Source organism: Cynoglossus semilaevis, chromosome 16, assembly GCF_000523025.1.
Source record: "Cynoglossus semilaevis isolate Cse_v1.0 chromosome 16, Cse_v1.0, whole genome shotgun sequence".
Lineage (NCBI taxonomy): Eukaryota > Metazoa > Chordata > Actinopteri > Pleuronectiformes > Cynoglossidae > Cynoglossus > Cynoglossus semilaevis.
In genome coordinates this window covers 9,999,355-10,017,917 of record NC_024322.1, presented here as the reverse complement: position 1 = coordinate 10,017,917, position 18,563 = coordinate 9,999,355, and the positions used below count along the sequence as shown (strand labels likewise).

General features: G+C 41.7%; 1 protein-coding gene across 2 annotated transcripts in view; it reads left to right on the top strand.

The window, feature by feature from the left end:
* The window catches only part of gpm6bb (glycoprotein M6Bb), a 32,016-nt gene that overhangs the window by 7,813 nt on the left and 5,640 nt on the right, over nt 1-18,563 (top strand). Inside the window, exons 1-5 of one of the 2 annotated variants that reach the window (XM_025063541.1) lie at nt 8,560-8,705; nt 15,683-15,869; nt 16,564-16,720; nt 16,865-17,033; nt 18,232-18,305. In XM_025063541.1, coding sequence (XP_024919309.1) covers nt 8,669-8,705; nt 15,683-15,869; nt 16,564-16,720; nt 16,865-17,033; nt 18,232-18,305 — 624 coding nt within the window. In that variant the 5' untranslated portion in view covers nt 8,560-8,668. Of the gene's footprint in view, nt 1-8,559; nt 8,706-15,682; nt 15,870-16,563; nt 16,721-16,864; nt 17,034-18,231; nt 18,306-18,563 lie in introns of those variants that run through there. The other variant, XM_008328559.3, reaches the window with a different exon arrangement.

Here is an 18,563-nt window from a genome sequence, read left to right as displayed (position 1 = left end):
CAGGAATGTCAATGAACAGTTATAGCCACAGTTGTATTGCTTTTTATTTCCAGCGTAATTGGTCATATTCTGCCAGTGACAATATTACTGCAAAACCAAAACTCAGATCGATCTCCTTAGCAACCTGTTTCATCGGTTACACCGAGGACAGGGGAAAATACACATGACACCTGTTTGTTCACACTGTCGTGTGCTGCATGTGACACAGTGGAACCAGAGTTGGAGGACACTGCGACACAGATTCTCTACCATTAGGAACAGTTTTCGTGCCAAAGAACGGGGAAAAATAATCCAAGTGACAGTTTTTATTCTCACTGTTCTATTGTGTGGAGAGAAACCCCGACAGGCAGGAAGCGGCGCTTCTGCCAAGCAGATGAAAATCTGTGATCACTGAGTGTTCATGAGGCGACAGCTGCAGGAAACCCAATAGCTGGGGGAGAGTGTTTGCGGGAGATGTTTGCCTCACAGACAGACTGGGGGTTTATGAAGATAGATTTCAATTAGACTAAATAGCTGCGAGCCGGGGTTTGAAGGAAGATTTTGAAAGGCTCTGTTCGGATTTTCCCCGAACGTAGACAAATGAATCATTCTTTTGTTGTGTCACGCTTTAACCGTTCACACATGTTCTGTAAAAGGTCTCTGAGTCGCCAGCTCTAAGTTTATTTCACGGGCTGGGAAGCAGCTTAAAATATGTCTGCAACACAGCTGGACACACACACACACACACACTGACCAGAGCGGAGATCAGCGAGTACTGCAGTAGTAGAAATAATACTTCACCACATAAGTCATCTTAGCTTTTGACCTCAACACAATGGGAAAACAGTGTTGTGAAAATAATGTGGTCGCAGCTGAACGTATTAACGTGATGTTGCGACAGAACTGAGTGGCTGGAATGTAGAAGCTACGTGTGTGTGTGTGTGTGTGTGTGTGTGTGTGTGTGTGTTCATGTTATTTTCTCTTGTACAGTGTTTCCCAAACTTTTTTCTGGGGACCCATATTTTAAGTCATAAACCTTTGCGACCCAAGTCAATAGATATTATTTGTAAACTCCTGGGAAACATGATGCGAGACAACCCCAAAAAATTCTTCCTGCGACCCACCTGAGGGTCGCGACCCAGTCTTTGGGAAACAATGCTCTAGTACAACTTACAAACTCGCAAAGTGAATTTTTCGCAGACGTCCAAGGAAAAGGTTAAAAATAAATTTTCTCTAAACACTGAATATTTGGGATGAAAACCAAAACGCTTTCTAGACAAGAACAAAATAACTTGACACAGAAAACTATGTGAATTAAGAAAACGTAGCATATACATATATTTGCATATATGGCTTCAGAAAAGCCCACCCACATTTTAAATCCCGGCGTAACCAGAAAGTACCGAACACAGAACTGACTCAAACCCAAGCTGTTGTGTCTTTTTTCCAGGGTCTCTGGAAAACTGTCGCTGTGTTATGGACTTGTTTTTGAGCCGTTTTGCCATTCCTGTGGTTAACAACGCCATAAATCCAAGAAATTGGGCAAAGCTTCATTGGCTTTCATGGTGCTGTGGCAATATTTTCTTTGCAAAACTGTATTTATTTTTAAGTATTTGTGACTGGATTTGCCTTTGATAGTGTGATAAATCCTCTTGGATTGGGCGAAGCTTAAAAGAAATTCTATTTCATGCCAGAGACAAACCAAAAAAAGTTTAGAACATTTGTACATATTTTCATCAAGGAGGTCAGAAGAATATCTTCAATGAAAAAATAATTGCTCGGAGTTTGTTCTTTATGGCAGCAGTATGTGACAATTAGGGGTGGGCTATCAACTCAGGTCAGCTGTCCTCACATTAATGAAGGGGAGGGCGGATGTGTCTCTGGTGGGTGGCTGGGTGGGGGTGTCAGGTTCAGGTTGGTAACAGTTCTGGTCTCCAGCTCTTGAAGGCACAGGAAGGAACAATGGTGTTAGAACGATCCGTGTGCTAGCTGCTGTGTTGTCATAGAGCTGGTGATGAATCTGGACACAGTGGGGTCTGACTGGCCTTGTTTAGATGAGTAGAACTGGCAGACCCTGTGTGGGGGAGGAGGGTAGTAGGGAGGGGGAGGTTTCTGCTTCCTCAAGTGTAGCTGGGGAGAAAGTGCTGGAAGGTTTGAAAAGGATGAAGTCCTGGGTCAGAGGTGAGAGGTTAGCAGCGTGAGGCAGGGAACAATAGGAATGGCGGGAGTCACACAGGGAAAGTGATCCCAGCAGCTCTGGGAGACACGGGGGAGGGGAGGGGAGGGGGGGGTCCGTTCATGGGAAGTAGCCCCCAAGATTAGCTGGAGAGTCTGGTCTGCTGTCTCTGTGTCTCCCTGCTTCATCATGACTCTATTGTGTGTGTGTGTGTGTGTGTGTGTCACATGCCTGTGCAACAAGTGGGCTCTGAGGGTCTTCCCCCTCCTCTTCATCCTCTTCCTCCTGTGTTGTTTACCACTTAAGTGAGAAGTCCTGCAGATCCATGAAAAATGCACAAATGAAGTGTGTTCATCAATCAAAGCAAAACTTGTTTTTTTTTTTCCCTGACACACGTCTTGAAAAATTCCCCTCATATATAAAGAACTTGAGAAAAAGACGTCAAATTTCAAAGGGTGTACAGATTCATGGTAGTGTTCCAGTCCCGTCCATCTCACGGTTGATTTATCATCAGGTTTTTGTCCCATTTCTGCTCTTCAAAACACAAACGCATTTAAGTAGTCAACGACACATCGTAGTGGTGTGTGTATTGCTAACTAAATGGCAGTTTCAACATAGTACAAGCGATAGCACATACTGTAACGAGACCCACTCTGGTAAAGGGTCTTATAAATTGACCTGGACCTTGGGTTTTGTAGCATTCACTGCAATGTTTTTGCCTTTTATTTAATCGTTTTTCCACAGAAAAGCAGCGTTTTTTTTTTTAATGAAGCCTCATTTTCTCCACCAATAATAACTTTCTCTGCAGTGTTAGCACCATTGTAAAAAAAAGGTTATTATGGAACATTATTGTGGCTTTTAATGGTGCCATAATGGAGGTGTTTGTTTGCTGTACCTCCACGCTGGTCTACTGGCTCCTCAATGTAATGGTAGCAGTTGGATCACCAAGAAGACGAAGCCTGGTCCCTCAGACCAGAGGCATCGTTCAGATATTCACTGCACACCGAAGCTACAACAAACAATTGTGCTGATGCAGATCCCTTTTCTTTCCTTGTCCATAAAATAGCGCAAGTTCATGACCCGAAACAAACACTGGTTGGGATGTTTTGCTAAAATGCTATAACGAGCTACTTTACTCCCACTTTCCTCTGGTCCATATCAACAATCGCTTAAGGTTTTGCTTTGCTTCTTTCCTGGCACCCATGCTTTCTATTGACTCTAGACTAAGATTCTGATACTTGGGCTTTTTATATTGCATTTGGTTTTCTGTAACGCCAGGCTATTGTGGCTGTTTCCAAAGTGCTGTAAGTTAGGGGAGCCTGGATAATATGAAGCATCTGTGGCTCTCACTCTCCCATCATCGCTCTCAGGCCAAAACCACAGTGGCTGTGGAAGGTGCCAGAGAGTCAGGGATGTGAGGTCATTTCTGGAGAAAAAAAAACATGGCTGCCAGGCCTCACCGTGTCAGCGTTGCTCTGTGTCCAGACCTGACAGTATTGTAACGCAAACGTGCAATTAAAAAAGTGCCGAGTCAGATACTCTGGGCATTGTCTGGTCAAAGACTGGTAATTATAGTGGAGGCAAAAATAATCAATGTGGAAATTGTACAGTAGGTGATGCCAAGAAACAAAGTATGGCTCTTTTAATACTGGTTAAAATTACATAGATATTGTATTTCCACCATATGCTCCATGAAGAATGTATGAGCGTTTTCCGTCTTGTGGTCGATGAAGAACAATGAGCTGCAGAATTTAGTTTTTTAATAACGGAGACGGACAACGACATATAGACGCTTCTCTGAGCTCGTACCAGTCACAAATGCTGAACTCCTGAATGTCTGAGCAAACTCTTATTCTTCTTAAAATGTAATACTTGTTTTTGCAGTTCATGGCATGTAACTGTATCTCCTACATAACATTCATTTACAGTGTGAATGTTGTGCATAAATCCTATAGATTTGTTCTGATGTTTTTTTTCACTTGAAAATCCCCCATCAGAGAAAACTAGGTCTGCCAGCAAATAACCAGATCACTGTAATAGGTTAGTAGCCCAGTGCTTTAGTGGAGCGATCAATAACAGCCACAACATGAAGAACACACTGACCTGCAGGGAGACTTGAATCTAGGTCAGTTATGCTGACAGAGTTGACTGGAATGGTGTTGGACTGCAGCGGATTGCCAGAACATTGTGTTATTTACAAGAATTTCACGCTCCCTGATGCTGGGATTCACAGTTGAATCATGGGAATGGAATTGTCCGCTGGTTCCTGTGAGTTCAGTGGAATATTACATTTCTAAATTTCCCAAAGGGAACTCCCGTGAGATTAATAAAGTTCTATCTATCTCTATCTATATTGTAGTTTGTTTAAGACAGTCATGGTCATTTGGGTCCTTCCACACACACCTGTACCCCCCCTCCCCCGACCCCCCGGTGTATTTAACCTGCTTTGTCAGACTGATGTCAGTGTGTGAAGTGGTTCTTGGGCATCAACACAGACTCCCAAACTCCCTGAGAAAGCCGTCCTCGGAGTGCAGGTCTTTTACGGGTGACTGGGCGCTGAGGAGCTCTCAGGGTCCCCGGGCATGGAGCATAAAGGATTGAGCCACAATGGAGCCCCCACCTCTTCATTTGTCCGAGCTTCATCATCATTCAGATTGTGTCCTCAAGTAGGGGCGTGGCCCTGTCTCGCACTGTAGCTGAGCATGTCACGCTCGGGCTCGTAGGGTTATTCCCACAGTCACGTGAACTGTCTGTCTGTTAGTGGTGTGGAGGCGTCTCAATCTATTCCAGCTTTTTCCAGCATTGATTCAGTTTTCCAGTGTTGTCCCAGTTATATACACAATTTCCATGTGCGATATTCCCCACAGGTTTCGTGGTGCTCAGTAGGGGGCAGTAGAAGCCTCTTTTCCTCGGTTCAAATCCAGCTACATCTAATGTAAGTTGGACCGTTACTTGAAACCAAGTCACTAAAAATCTTTTCCCACAATCCCTCTCCACAAAAAAGTATCGTGTGGCTTCTCCAAAAAGCAGGGGGAAACTAATGTATATTTTACAGTCAAGTTTTTGGCCCTTGGGACAAGTTTTTCACTTTAACACATGTTAGAGTGGGCTGAGAAATATATATTTATATATTCTTTATATAAATCATTCTTTATTTCAGTATTTGAGTTTGGGGTTCAATATCTTCACCTTTTTTATTTTCCCCACAGCTGTCTGCACAGATTGGACAACAACTGGAGCAGAACATTCTCACTAAGATTAAAATAAAAAAGCACATGTTTCTGTTTCTACCAGAAATATGGATAAAAGTAAGAAAATAGTAATTTTCCACAGACTTCCTGTTTTGTTGTCCAACAGCATTTAATCGTTTGCTATGATGACTTTTAATAAAACTAAAAGTTTTGCACGAGGTGCTGTTTTATAATGTAATAATAAAGCGATGAATGTCTGGGTGCTGATATATTAGCATTAGCCAAAAAGCATTAGCAGGTAAAACAAAACAGGGAGGTTTATGTTGTCATCTCCATAGCTTACACCAGCACTAAAAGATGGAGGAATGCTAAAATGCTAAACCAATTATGTTAGCCAAAAATGAAATATGCCAAAGAAAAACTTAAGTCACATAAGTTAAGCCAAAGGTGCTTCAGTCTGCTAAAGTATAATGTCAACTAGGATGTTGTACATGTATCAAATACCTAACTATCCAATACATACCAAATAGACTTAAAAACAAAAATAAATATATATATAACATAACTAAACAATAGTCCATAACCTAATAACATTTTATTAAACTTGTTGAAGTACAGAGACGTACCATGCCTGGGATTTACCTGATAAAAATTAATAATTATGTAGAGGAACATTTATGCAAAAAAAGGTCTTAGTTTCATATAAACAGCTGTTTTATTACTGTTGACATTAGGTTTAAGCCAGGGTAATACAGTACTGCTGGGAACAGAGGGACATGTAATATGTTTACTGACCTGTAATGTGTAGTTTATTATTATTATTATTTGAGAACATTTTTAATGTTCTTTGTTTGCTGCCTAATACATTATATTAATGGACGTGCCAGTAAAAGCTGGGCTTCTTTACATCATCCCAGAGCAAAAAGGCATTTTGTCATATTTAATGTGCTTTAATGTCCATGATGCTGTAATGCATTCAAGTGGTGGACAAAATGTAACTTAAATCTTTGACATATTTTTTCCCCCTCTTTTAAGTTTTATGGAGGCTGACTCACATTACCCTGTGAAAGAGGCCCCCGGCTGGTAATGGGTGCTTCTGCTCTGCAGTAAAGTCAAACATGTTGCAGTCCATGGTTTACAGATGGGTCACTAAACAGTTTTGACTCACTCTGTAACTGGTAAATTGTATTAGTGTGATGCATTTATTCCGGTTTTGTCTGATCTCCTTTGTTTAATTAAGGTGGATAAAAGAAGCACAGCTAAGATAGGTTTCTGTGAAGTGTTCAAAGAAGGATCGTTTCTAAATATGTGGTTTTTGTTCACTGCTTCACGAGGATGATGTCAGTCGGTCCTGGGGTTTTATAGAGCTGCCGGAGAAAAAGCCTTCAGATTAGTGCGGCATTAGTTGTTATGGGATCCCCGCTAAGTTCACTTCCCTGACCCCTGAGGCTCCCCCTCCCCTGTTGATTCCTCTCCTCTCTGAGGTTCTGGTATCCGTGAGAAGCCCCCTCTTCAGAGCGGCTCCAGCAGCCCCCCCTCCCCCATCCTCACCCCCCTGTCACTGCTGAAAGGCCTTTCTCTCATTAGCATGCCCCTGGGGCTCCTCGGCCTGCTGTTGCCAAACAAACCCAGCCAAGGTTTTCTTCCTCATCCTTCTCTCACTGTCTGGTCCTGTGGTCTTCTCCAGCCATCCATCTCCCTCTGTTATTTTGTTCAAGTTCTTTTCATTTATGATCCTCTTTGTTTTTGTTGTATTCTCTTCATCGTGTTCGTTCTTTTTCCATGTGTGTGTGTGTGTGCCATTCTCACACACACTGATTTCTTTTTTTTTTTCTCCTCCAGTGTTTACACCAGCCCAGAGGACACACATTCTGCCTGTTTAGGAAATGTTTATTTGCCACCCATTCCTTTCCTGTGTGGTTTTTCTGTGTTACAGGCCACCAGATGGAGCAAACATGGTGGTCAGTGTTTTATAATGCATGCCAAAGGAGCAGTGGGCATATGGTGCACATCACCAGTTGCAGGGATCAACCAGTGTCACTGCACCCACACTCATACATTCATGAATATGAAAAAGGGGATTTTTGTGCCTAAGGGCCATGAAGGGAGTTCAAAAGTGGGGGTCTCGACCCCTCCTCTGTCCTTAAACACTCTCACTGCTTAACAAGCCCCTTTTCTCCCCGGGCAGTTTTACTCAGGTTACAATTTACAGTGTCACATCACATCATAAAAACTGGACTGAGAGGTCCACAGCTTTTAGGAGACCACAGGTGGTGTTCATCCAAACACTCGTGTTAGAAATTAGAAATAATTTCCCTCACGTTTGAGCCAATCCAGGCAAAGCAGCAACTGTAGCTTGATGTAAACGTTAATTTAATGCAGTCATATTCAGACCTCGTGGACTTCATTTTCCAAATGAGTTGTTATAATAAACCTGGACCTTCAGTATAACTGGGTAAATCAATTTGTATACATTCATCTGATTAACATTTCTGAGGCCTTTTAATGAACGGGCAGAATCACAGGCAGAGCATTTCCCATAATTCAACTTTCCATCCAGTCATTTTCCGCCAATTGTTTGGACAAAAAGTTAAATGAAAACCAATTACAAAGTTTTGGTGAAATTTAATTCTACAAACCTAGACAAAAGTGCCGGTGACAAAGTCCAATCAGCGCTGAATTTGTTGTGTAAACAAGAGGAACATAAAAAGGGCGAGAGCCAATCGGGTCTGTTTGTTGCTTGAAAGGCGGGACACGTAATCAGAATCAAAACATTGCAACTGTTTCTCTGCTAAAAGAATAAACAGAGATGGGAGCATGGTGTGACATCCCCCCCTCTCCCCTCTCTCCCTCTTTCACGCTGTCTCTTTCAACCCAACTTTCCGCACGTTTTAAAAGCCATCGTGAAGTTTCACATTAATTAAGTACCAAACAAGTGTAAAACAAATGCATCGACCTGCTGTTATGTGTTTGAGTTCCAGCAAGCTCTTATTTAGGGATGTTGATTCACCACGATTAATCGTGATTAGTGATTAATTGTGATTAATCCACATCTAACCTGTGATTAACCTGATTGAAGATTTAAATTGATTGATTAAAGTTTACGAAAAATTACCAACTCTTTATCCTTGAATCCTTTACATAGAGTGTAGTGTTGTGAGGCAGGAGAGAGAGAGAGAGAGAGAGAGAGAGAGAAAGAGGAAGAGGAAAAGCGAGAGGATGTGTGAGTGAAGGGAGGGCTGCAAGGGGACATTTAGGGCGAGATAGGAAGGAGAGACTTTGCTTCAAGAAAGCATTTTTGCTGGATGGGAGAAAAACAACCATGGAAACTTCATCAGAGGAGAGCCTGGACAAAAGAGGTACCAACGAGCGCTCACAAAGAGCCAGTGCACTTCTTTCACTGCTCTGTTTACTGGGGCTTTAACCTTCTCCAGACTCAACACAAGACTTTGCTTGATTTTTTTTTTTTTTTTTTTTTTTTCTCAGCACTTGTTTAACTTATGCCAGCGCTGGCTCCTTTTGTTATTGTCTGAGAGCAGTGGGGTAAAATATCATTTCAGAATTCTGCATCACTGCCTCGGCACAACAGCTGTGGCTGTCGTACATCACGTCTTTTCCTCTTATGGTTCGTCCTTCTCCTTAATGATCTACTTAGCTGAAGTCTGTCAGGGTGATGTTTTCCAGCAGAACTGGCTCCTGCAGCAGGACTGATGCTGCGTTGCCGCTGGTCACCACCGCGCTACTGTCATTATTTAAAAAACAATTGGACTGAATTTCTAACAGATCCTTTAAACCTCAGGGTGCGTTTGAATTGTTCATTTGTGGCAGGCAGATGATTGATGAGGGCAGAAAGGTGACTTTAACAGGCGGTCACAGCTGTGTCTGCAACACGCATGTTTTTAACAATAAAGTAAAATGATTTTTATTTTTTTCAACTCTTTAAGCTGAAATGGAAGTGTCAGAATTAATTTGTTAAATTTGAGGACATTTTAATGCTTTTTAACACATTGTGCAGATGTGTATCCAATCATTGTTCTATCATCCACGCTGTATAATACAACATCATAATTGCACGTGCTGCGGGAAAAAATGTTTATGTTAACAGTCAGTCTGTGCTTGTGGGAACATAACAAATAACAATGATTAATCATGATTATTTATGATTAATCATGAATAATCGTGATTAATCTAAAATAATTTCCATTGATTGACAGCCGTGTTCACTCTGTATTTGTATTTCCCAGCTCTGGGTTCATCTAAGGTGGGAATCTAATTAGTGAGCAGTTTTTCTTAATCAGGTTCAACTCCATCTACTAAGGAACTTAGTGTTTTCGCCAGCTTGCTGCATACCTCTCTGTGTTGAAAACTTTCATGGTGCCATTTGAGAGTTGACATGAAATGTGGCAGAAAATGCGTGGGAGGGAAATGAGGGGTGCCATGAAACCAAGGCTCCCCCAGCCTCTTATCAGATTCCAGCCAATGACGGTGTAATTATGTGGTTTGCCTCTCAACTCCCAGGCCACCATCTCGTCTCAGTCTATCTTTTTAATGGTAAAATGTTGACGTTAGGTCTCGAGCTCGAGGTTAGAAACGGACATGCAAAGGTTGTCATAATTAGAAATGCATTCATTCATTTCTTTCAATCTCAGCTGTTGTGGTCTTCACAAAATACTATCTTCATCATCATCATCGACTAGCTCCCAACTTCTTTTTCCATGCACTTAGAAGTGAGCTGCTGTCAACAGCTCTTAGCTAAATGAGTATCCAGTGTAAACATGGAGACCACTTTTGATGACTGTGCGAGCCCACATCTCCCTCATCCTTTGGGAATGGCTATTATGGCCATTATTGCATTTTAAAAAAAGTGTTGTCCCTCTCAAAGTGGAAAGTGTGGAAAATTCTCATTCTCATAAATGGTGTTTTGGCAAAGTGCCCCAATGGAGCAACAATCAACAACACGTAGCATTAGCTGTAAATAGAGACATCTGTTAGCAATGAGGCCAGAGGTTGGATTAAATCAAGATGAGGTGGAAGTAAACTTGTTCTTCATGGATAAGTTGCAATATCACCATCTTAGATATTGTGGGTCTTGGTGTTTATCAGTTGGCCATGAATGGGCTTGTCTAATGTGAAAAGGAAATTGCAAAATTTTTCTGGTTTGGTAGTTTCCTTGCAAAAGAACAAAGACAATGAATCACTCATCAGCTTACATTGATTCTGCTTAGTAAACAGTTAAAAAAAAGTCACAGATTGATGCATGTAGCACTGCAGAAACATTATGATTTATGATTGGGTGTTAAACAGCAGCTAATGTTTTTTTGTTGTAAAAAAAATTGCAAGAAAGCAAATAATGTAAATGTGCTGTTGTGTAGAACTAATCAAAGTGTGACTATAAGATGTTCACTGCATGAAGGCAAAGGCAGAAACAGCTGCTGAATGTGTGAAATATGTTTAACATTTAGATGGTGTCGGATAAGGAAGATGCTAAGTATGATAAGTTTAACACTGAAAAAATGACCTGGTTACTGTATGTAAAAGTCCATACTGCAACTGTCTCAGTTCACTGTTATATAAGGTGGAGAATCAGACGATCTGACAACTCTGAACCCTGTTCCTAACTGTAACAGTTTGAGCTCATAAAGGTTCAAGTCCATAACCAGTCTACAGATTTGAAAGTATTACAGCTTGAATAATTGGTTTACATTTTTTCCACGCTGATTACCTTTTTCACACCAAGAGACAAAATATAGTTGTGTTTTACTGATCGTCCCAGCTGTTGGAAGATTTCAGCTCTGTCGTGTCAGTGTTGCGTTTAAAACCTGTTGACTGATGATCGGTGATCATGGTGAGGAAACAGGAACAGCTGCAGGACCATGTTTACAACGTCTCTGAAGAATTATCTTGTTGTTGAGCTTAACAGCGTACTGTTTGTTCTTCGATATAACAAGAAATATGTGCAGTACTGCGGTTTGTTCTTCGATATAACAAGAAATATTTGCAGTACTGCGACTTTATACCACAGGGACCTGTGTAGTAGTGTCTCTGAGGTGATCTGTGGGGCAGCGACCCAACCATGAACCCTAACCTTCCTGGTTCAGGTCCAGATGGGAAACATTGGGGTATTTCCAACTTCCTGTCTGTCTTCACCTCCTTTGACAGTGTTCTCCGTCGGTCATTAAATGAAGTGATGAAACGAGCCACAAAGTAACTGATGATGTAGTAAACCTGACTTAAACAGAGTTAACCTGTGGATTTATGGACCTTTTTTGAAGTCCACGGCCCTGAGGTGGCGGCTCGACGACTTGTCAGATTAGTGTTAGTGTGCAGACGGTCTGTGCTGCTCCACTGCCTTAATCACACACTAATGTGGCTAACAGGATCCTCCTGCAGTGACTGTGAAGTGGCTGCTATGATGCTCCTTTATGGCCAAACTGTGTGCAGTGCTGGGGGCGGGGGTGCAGGATGGAACGCAGCAGTGGACTTGTCCCGGGCTTCCAGCCTGTTTGCCGTAAGAGCGGATTTGTGGTTGACTTCCATTCTGAAAGGCCCCTGAGAGTCCAGTGTGATGGACAGTCTACTGTAGGTCTGCAGACACTGACCCTTTGTATCAGTGGGTTTGTGGATTCTTTCATTCACTGGGTCTGAATGCTTTCTCTGAAAGTTTCTCACTCAGTGACACAAATGCAAGATTTTTCTTTTTTTCTTATACAGTACAGGCAGTTGTTTTCTTCCACTCTTCTTCGGTGATGGTTTTAGATTTGGTATGATACCATTTTTGATTTTTCTTTATCAATACCATTAGCGACAAATGTGCTTTTTTTCATTTGTAATTAATATTGATTAGCGATGTCCGATAATATTGACTGACCGATATCATCAGCCTAATATTAGCATATTATGGAATAACTGTAAGAATCTAGTTTTTTCCCCCGTTAATAAAAACCCGATAACACAATGCCAGGTTGGGTTTCACCAAATGATGTTTTGGGGATTTGGGGAACTGCACAGCGAGTTTTTGTAATTAATATTGATTAGCGATGTCTGATAATATTGACTGACCGATAATATAGATGGCAGCATTGCAGCTCATTTAATTAATCGCATACTCATGCAGTGTTTTGTACAGTTAAGTAAATATTACCAGACCTACTGTATATAAACATTGATATCGGAATCGGAAATTAAGTGTTTGGACAATATCTGCAATATCGGATATCGGCAAAAAGTTAATATCAGACATCGAAGTATTGATACTTGATGAGAATAAACAGTACTTGATACTTGATATACATATTGATACCACCGAATCAGTACTCCCATCATTATTCTGATGAGCCTTTAAGGCAGTGGTTCCCAAAGTGTGGGATGCAGAATTGTAAAAAGTTTTTTTATTTATGCCACGGTGGGGAAATTACATGGGCGCCACGGGAAAAAAAAAATGGAAAAGAGACAAACATTGTCATCACAAACAGTCATTAATTTGCACCTGTTTCTCTTGGTTAGTCTTTTCCAGTCTGGCTCGCCTCAGTGTCCACTCCTGTTGATGGACTGCAGATATTATCTTGTGTATTCGTTTGACAGCATGTGACGATCATTAAAGGCCCTTCACAGAAACCGTGCCGACTCTTGTTTGGAGTCAGCAGCTCTTGTTATTGCCCTTTGAGCACGATGATTTAAAGCAGTGTTTACAGTGCATTATGCTGCTGCCTGTCCCAGTCCCACACAGTCCACTCATTCTGTACAAACATTCCCTAATTACATAACTGAGCGACACATAAAATATTTCACTCATCCCTTGATTACTGTACTTTAAAGTTTTACTGCCGAATACTGTGCCTGGCGTACACAGTATGCAGGAGCAAATGTTATTAGGTCTGCAGCTCACAGGGTGGAGTGGCGGGTCAGTCCACGTGCCAGTGTTGAGACAGTCCAGTGCCGACCTGCCAACATGTTGAGCCTAGCTGTGAAAATACAACCTACAGTTTGTTGTGTTTTTAGCTTAGCACCTGGTTGGTGACAACATTAGAGCTGACAATTCAACACCTTTGCTTTCGTCTAAAGATGATGGTAAATTAGTTTCAGTTAAAATAGTATGACTCCAAATAATTTTTTTTTTTCGTAACTATACCAAGCTGTGGGTATGGCTGCTGGACTTTTCCAGGACTGCTCATCTTGGTGTTGTGACACACTGCAGACATGTGGTGTCCCTGAGTCTAACCCAGGCCACTTTCATAACCAGACACATGACCAGTGTTATTCAAAGTGACCTCAGTCTGAATGGACAGTAGTGAGACAGACATCACAATTCTGTGCCGGAGCGAGGTGGGGGTCGGTTTACGATTTCCATTCTCCTCCTCCAGAATTCTGCAAAGAAGGAATTTCTTTTCTTTAGTCTTCAGAAATAAGAAAAAAAGAAAAGGGGTCTGTAGTTTTGACTTTCCTGTATGGGTTTTGGTCTAGATAGATGTAACCTGACAGTAACATCCACCACAAGAGCTCCACTTGGTTTAAATGGCCTCTATTTACTTTGCAGCTGGGCTCAATATCCTGCTGGAGCTTGTGCTGAGCCTCCTGACGGTCCACCCACCCTCCCTACACATACTCATCAGAGAAATGTGGGCTGCTGTACAAGTTAGCGACTCTGCTGCGGCGGACTCATTGAGTTGTGGTCAAACGCTGCCATGGCAACCCTTGTTCACTAACCGTAGGACAAAAAGATGTTTTTGTCTCCCTGTACTGGACACACAGTCAGCAGAGTGAAGCATCTGATTGCTATAGCACCAGCCCTGCAGCGGTTTTATCCCGTTTAATTTCCTTTGTCATGACACAGAGCTCAAACACAGATGAACTCTCAGGATTTTCGCCTCACTCAGGAAACAAGCAAGTAGAGAAGAATGTTTGGCCTGTTTTTATCAAGGCAAACATTAGACTTCTGCTGAACTGAAACGTGCTCCCGTCGTCCGCAGCTGCTCACACTGTCCAGTCCTTCTACTGCTACACTGGAGGCATCCTCACCTGTACACAGAGCATTATATATGCCGATATGAGAGCAGTTTTATTGAAATTTATTGAAATATATGTCCTATAATCTAGTAAAATGGATTTAATTTTGGTTAAAAAGTCTTAAATCAGTTTTATTGTGCACAGGTCAAAGGTCCAGACTTAATAACATATTATGCAAATGTTCTTTTTTCCAATGTTTTGTCATTTTTGATTGACTCTGAAAGGTGTTTCCAGACTTTATTCTTGTCATTTCAAACATTTGTCAGTTCTACCTGTTGCTTCTGAAAACAATGCTGACAACAGTGGCTGAGAAAAAACCTACTTAAATAAACTCCTGTATGCACTGAGCCCAAAGTCTAAAATACTTTCACAGAGTGACCGAGAGGAAAGACGCGATCGTCCGTCTCTGTGATTTAAAGCAGGTCCAAGGACTTTCCATCTTTCCCTCGTGACTTGACAACATCCTGTTCAACATATGTGGGTCTGATTGAAAACACACTGAGGTTTGTTTTCAGACGTGCAGCCACAGACGGTGCACGGCGAACCACCTGCTCTGCGTGACAGGACGCAGACAGAGCCATCTGGGTCACGTCACTGAGGGGTTGCCATTGATTTCCATTACAGTTTGTCTGATGGCACATTAGTGGCTGTGACCAGCAGTGATCAATGGACAAGTAGATCATTACAGCTCTGTGGTTCCACACATACTGTACCTTTAGAGTGGTGGTTTCCCAAAGTGGGGGGCGAGGGCCCCCTGAGGTTGCAAAGCTATCGCAACATAGGTTTTAGTTCCGTGTTTTCTTTATTTGTTAAAACAGTGGGGAAACTGCACTGAGAAGAGGCGTGGTTTGAGAATTTGGGCGTTCTGAATCAACTTCATTGGATTTTAAGCAAAAGCTGTGAATCTAATGGCGTTCAGAGGGGCAGCCGGGGGTGCTCACACTGTGGTGTTTTGCACTACAGTGTTACTGTACTGTATGGTGTATTGAGAAAAAAAAAAGTGCATCTGATAAAAAAAAAAAACCACATCCACATGAAGATCATCTGCTGTGGTAAAAGTGTGATTTTTCTTTTTTTTAGCCACTTTCATCTGTCTGCACTGCTTCCTGTAGACTTTTTTTATAATTGTCTTTTTGGTCTGGGATAAAACTAAAACCTGATGTTGTATGGATGGAGAATGGCACGATGGAAACAGTAATATATATGTTGTCATTGCCTGTTGCATCAACAAAACACTTTCACTTATGTTTTAGCTCTTAAAGTTATTTTGAAGTTTTGTTTTTTGTTTTTTTTCATCAAGTTGAACCACTGTTCTTCTTTCCGTTTTCCACAGGTTGCTTTGAGTGCTGCATCAAATGCTTAGGGGGGGTGCCATATGCATCGCTCGTGGCTACAATCCTCTGCTTTTCTGGTGTTGCCCTGTTCTGCGGATGTGGCCACGTGGCTCTCACCGGAACTGTGACCATCCTGGAAACTCACTTCTCCAAAGTCACCAGCGATCACGCCATGCTGACTGATGTGTAAGTAACCTGGAACAGCACTGCACTGCATCATGAAATGATCTGGTGTCTGAAGTTCAAAATGTTGTGTCTTTTATGTCAAAGTAATGGAAAATGTAGCCTTTAAAAAAATAGGTTGAATCTCGGGGGTTTATTGGAGTTTATTAAAGGTGACTTTATGTGGGCTATTTTTAGCGTTGAGTGTCTGCTACGATCACGTTATCCTTAGGATCAGTCCTAATATGGAGATTTTTTTTGTTGCAGTGCATCCATTAATCCTGACAATAAAAAACAGAATTGACAAGAGACAGGAATGTGCACGTGTTTGATGTTAGTGTAGACTCAGAGTGCACTGTTTAATGTTACAGGCACAGTTGGTCTCAGAGTGGACCGTTCCCATAAGTACATCACCTCTCGTCTCCACATTTGGTCTTCTTAGCTTCTCCACTCAGACTCTCTTGATCATAACCATCTGTTGATTGTTAATCAGCCAAAGCAGGTTAGAGATATTTAACAATAACACCAATGTCTGCAGCAGATAACGGAGTGAAACGCAGTTTATCTACCAGACATTTATTGTGGACATTTCTCCAGGCATAGCTGGGTTTTTTTTTTTTAATGTATCAAACCATGATGTGGTCTCACTGTCGGAACCTACCGCAGCCTCGGTGGTACCACTTACAGTACATCCACCTCTGGCCTTGTGTCTGAACAGAATACAGCTGATGCAGTATGTCATCTACGGGATCGCTTCATTTTTCTTCCTGTATGGGATCATTCTGCTGGCCGAGGGCTTCTACACCACCAGTGCAGTGAAGGAACTGCACAGCGAGTTCAAGACCACCATCTGTGGACGCTGCATCAGTGGAATGGTACGTCCACACAGCAGCCTCCTGACTGCAACTCAGGCCTGTCTGATTTGTATTCAAATGAAGTAGATGTAGACATCAATCCCAGTTTTGGTTTATTGTTCAATGACTTAAATCTAATTCTGTACCAAAAACTTGTTTCCTCAGTTTGTGTTCCTCACATACATTCTGGGCGTGGCCTGGCTCGGTGTGTTTGGTTTCTCGGCCGTACCGGTCTTCCTCTTTTACAACATGTGGTCGACCTGCAACGCCATGAAGTCTCCCGTGGCCAACCTCACCAACATCGACTCCATCTGCGTGGACGTTCGTCAGTATGGTGAGCATTAGCATTAGCATTAGCTTTATGCTCTGGGGAATGTATAGTTTGGCATCGGAGAAACAATAATTACTCTCGCGTCTCATGTCGAGGCTTGGCCCAGTCTGTGGGCTTTGTTGTGATTGGCCAGTGAGCCATGCTTTCATGTAGACCACAATAAGTGGTGTAGAAGAATTGCTGATGGAGAGATAGACGGCTAATAAAAGTGTAGCGGTTGAGACATTTGTTGGCGGTCATACTGGTATGAATGTTGTTGAAAGTTTACGACGTTTTGTGCCGTGCCACTGTGTGGGCGTGCAGTATTATGTGTACATTGTACTTTTTTACACAAGTTAATTAAGTAACTCTATAAAATGTGTCTGTATAGCTGTATGGAACCATTTAAATCTGCTGCTGTTCTATAAGGTCCCACCCATAAAACAGCCCATTGTTGTCGTCCAGTCTGACATCACCAGCTCTGAGAACTAAATTAACAATAAAAACAAAAATCCAGTAAAAACCAGAGCCACGTAAAATCTTCGTTTGCAATTAGTATATAAAACATCTGCACAACATAAAAAATGAAAATCATATTTCCCATATAGACCCATATTTGGTCTGTGTGCCGTAGATTGAGACACTCTGCCTTGATGTAATTTATTTTTCACATGATCATTCCTGACTGAACAAAGACTTTTTTCCTGCCGTATCCAATCTCACTGTGAATGTAAGCTTTTGCTGACATCTGAAATGTCAGGTCACTGAATAAGAATAATGAAACCAAGTTATGACCTTTTTTCTCAGTCGACCTTGTCATTTGGGATGACTTTAAAGTTGCAGTCTCTGTGCAGAGCATGGAGTTGCAGCTGTAACTGGGTAAATGTCAGGACGAATACTGCTACAACAGCTGAACCTGATTGGATGTGAGACGTGCATTCACTAATCTTTAGCCTTGGTTTATGTTTGGTCGTACAAAAACAAATATACTCTTCATTTTCCGTCAATATTAGTAGACTGTGGATCCATTGACAAAGATTTCAGTTAAAATATTTAGCTAATATAAGAGAAAAATATTTATTTGATTCATTTCAAACACCCAGATATGTGCAGATGATGCTGTTGACCTCGCAGACTTGTTCCATTCATAGTCTTCAGGTTTGAAATATTAACGGCTCAGGAATTCCAATGTACTGTATCTCTCTGAATTCCATGCCTACAGGAATCATTCCCTGGAATGCCACACCAGGCAAGGCTTGTGGATCCACACTCGGTGACATCTGCAACACCAGTGAGGTGAGAAGATTTTTTTTTTACCTTAAATTGACCTCATAGGACGGGGTGTCAAACATATGGCACGGGGACCAAAACTGGCCCGCTAGGTGTTCAATTTAGCTGGCCTTATGGATTTTGAAAATTATAAAAAATACACAAACACTTCATGTTAAGGATATTTTTTTGTAAAATTATATTCAATAAAATATGAATAAATAACATATTTATACTATACTTGTATTTGTTTGTATGAGAACAAAGGGGTAAAAACATGGACTT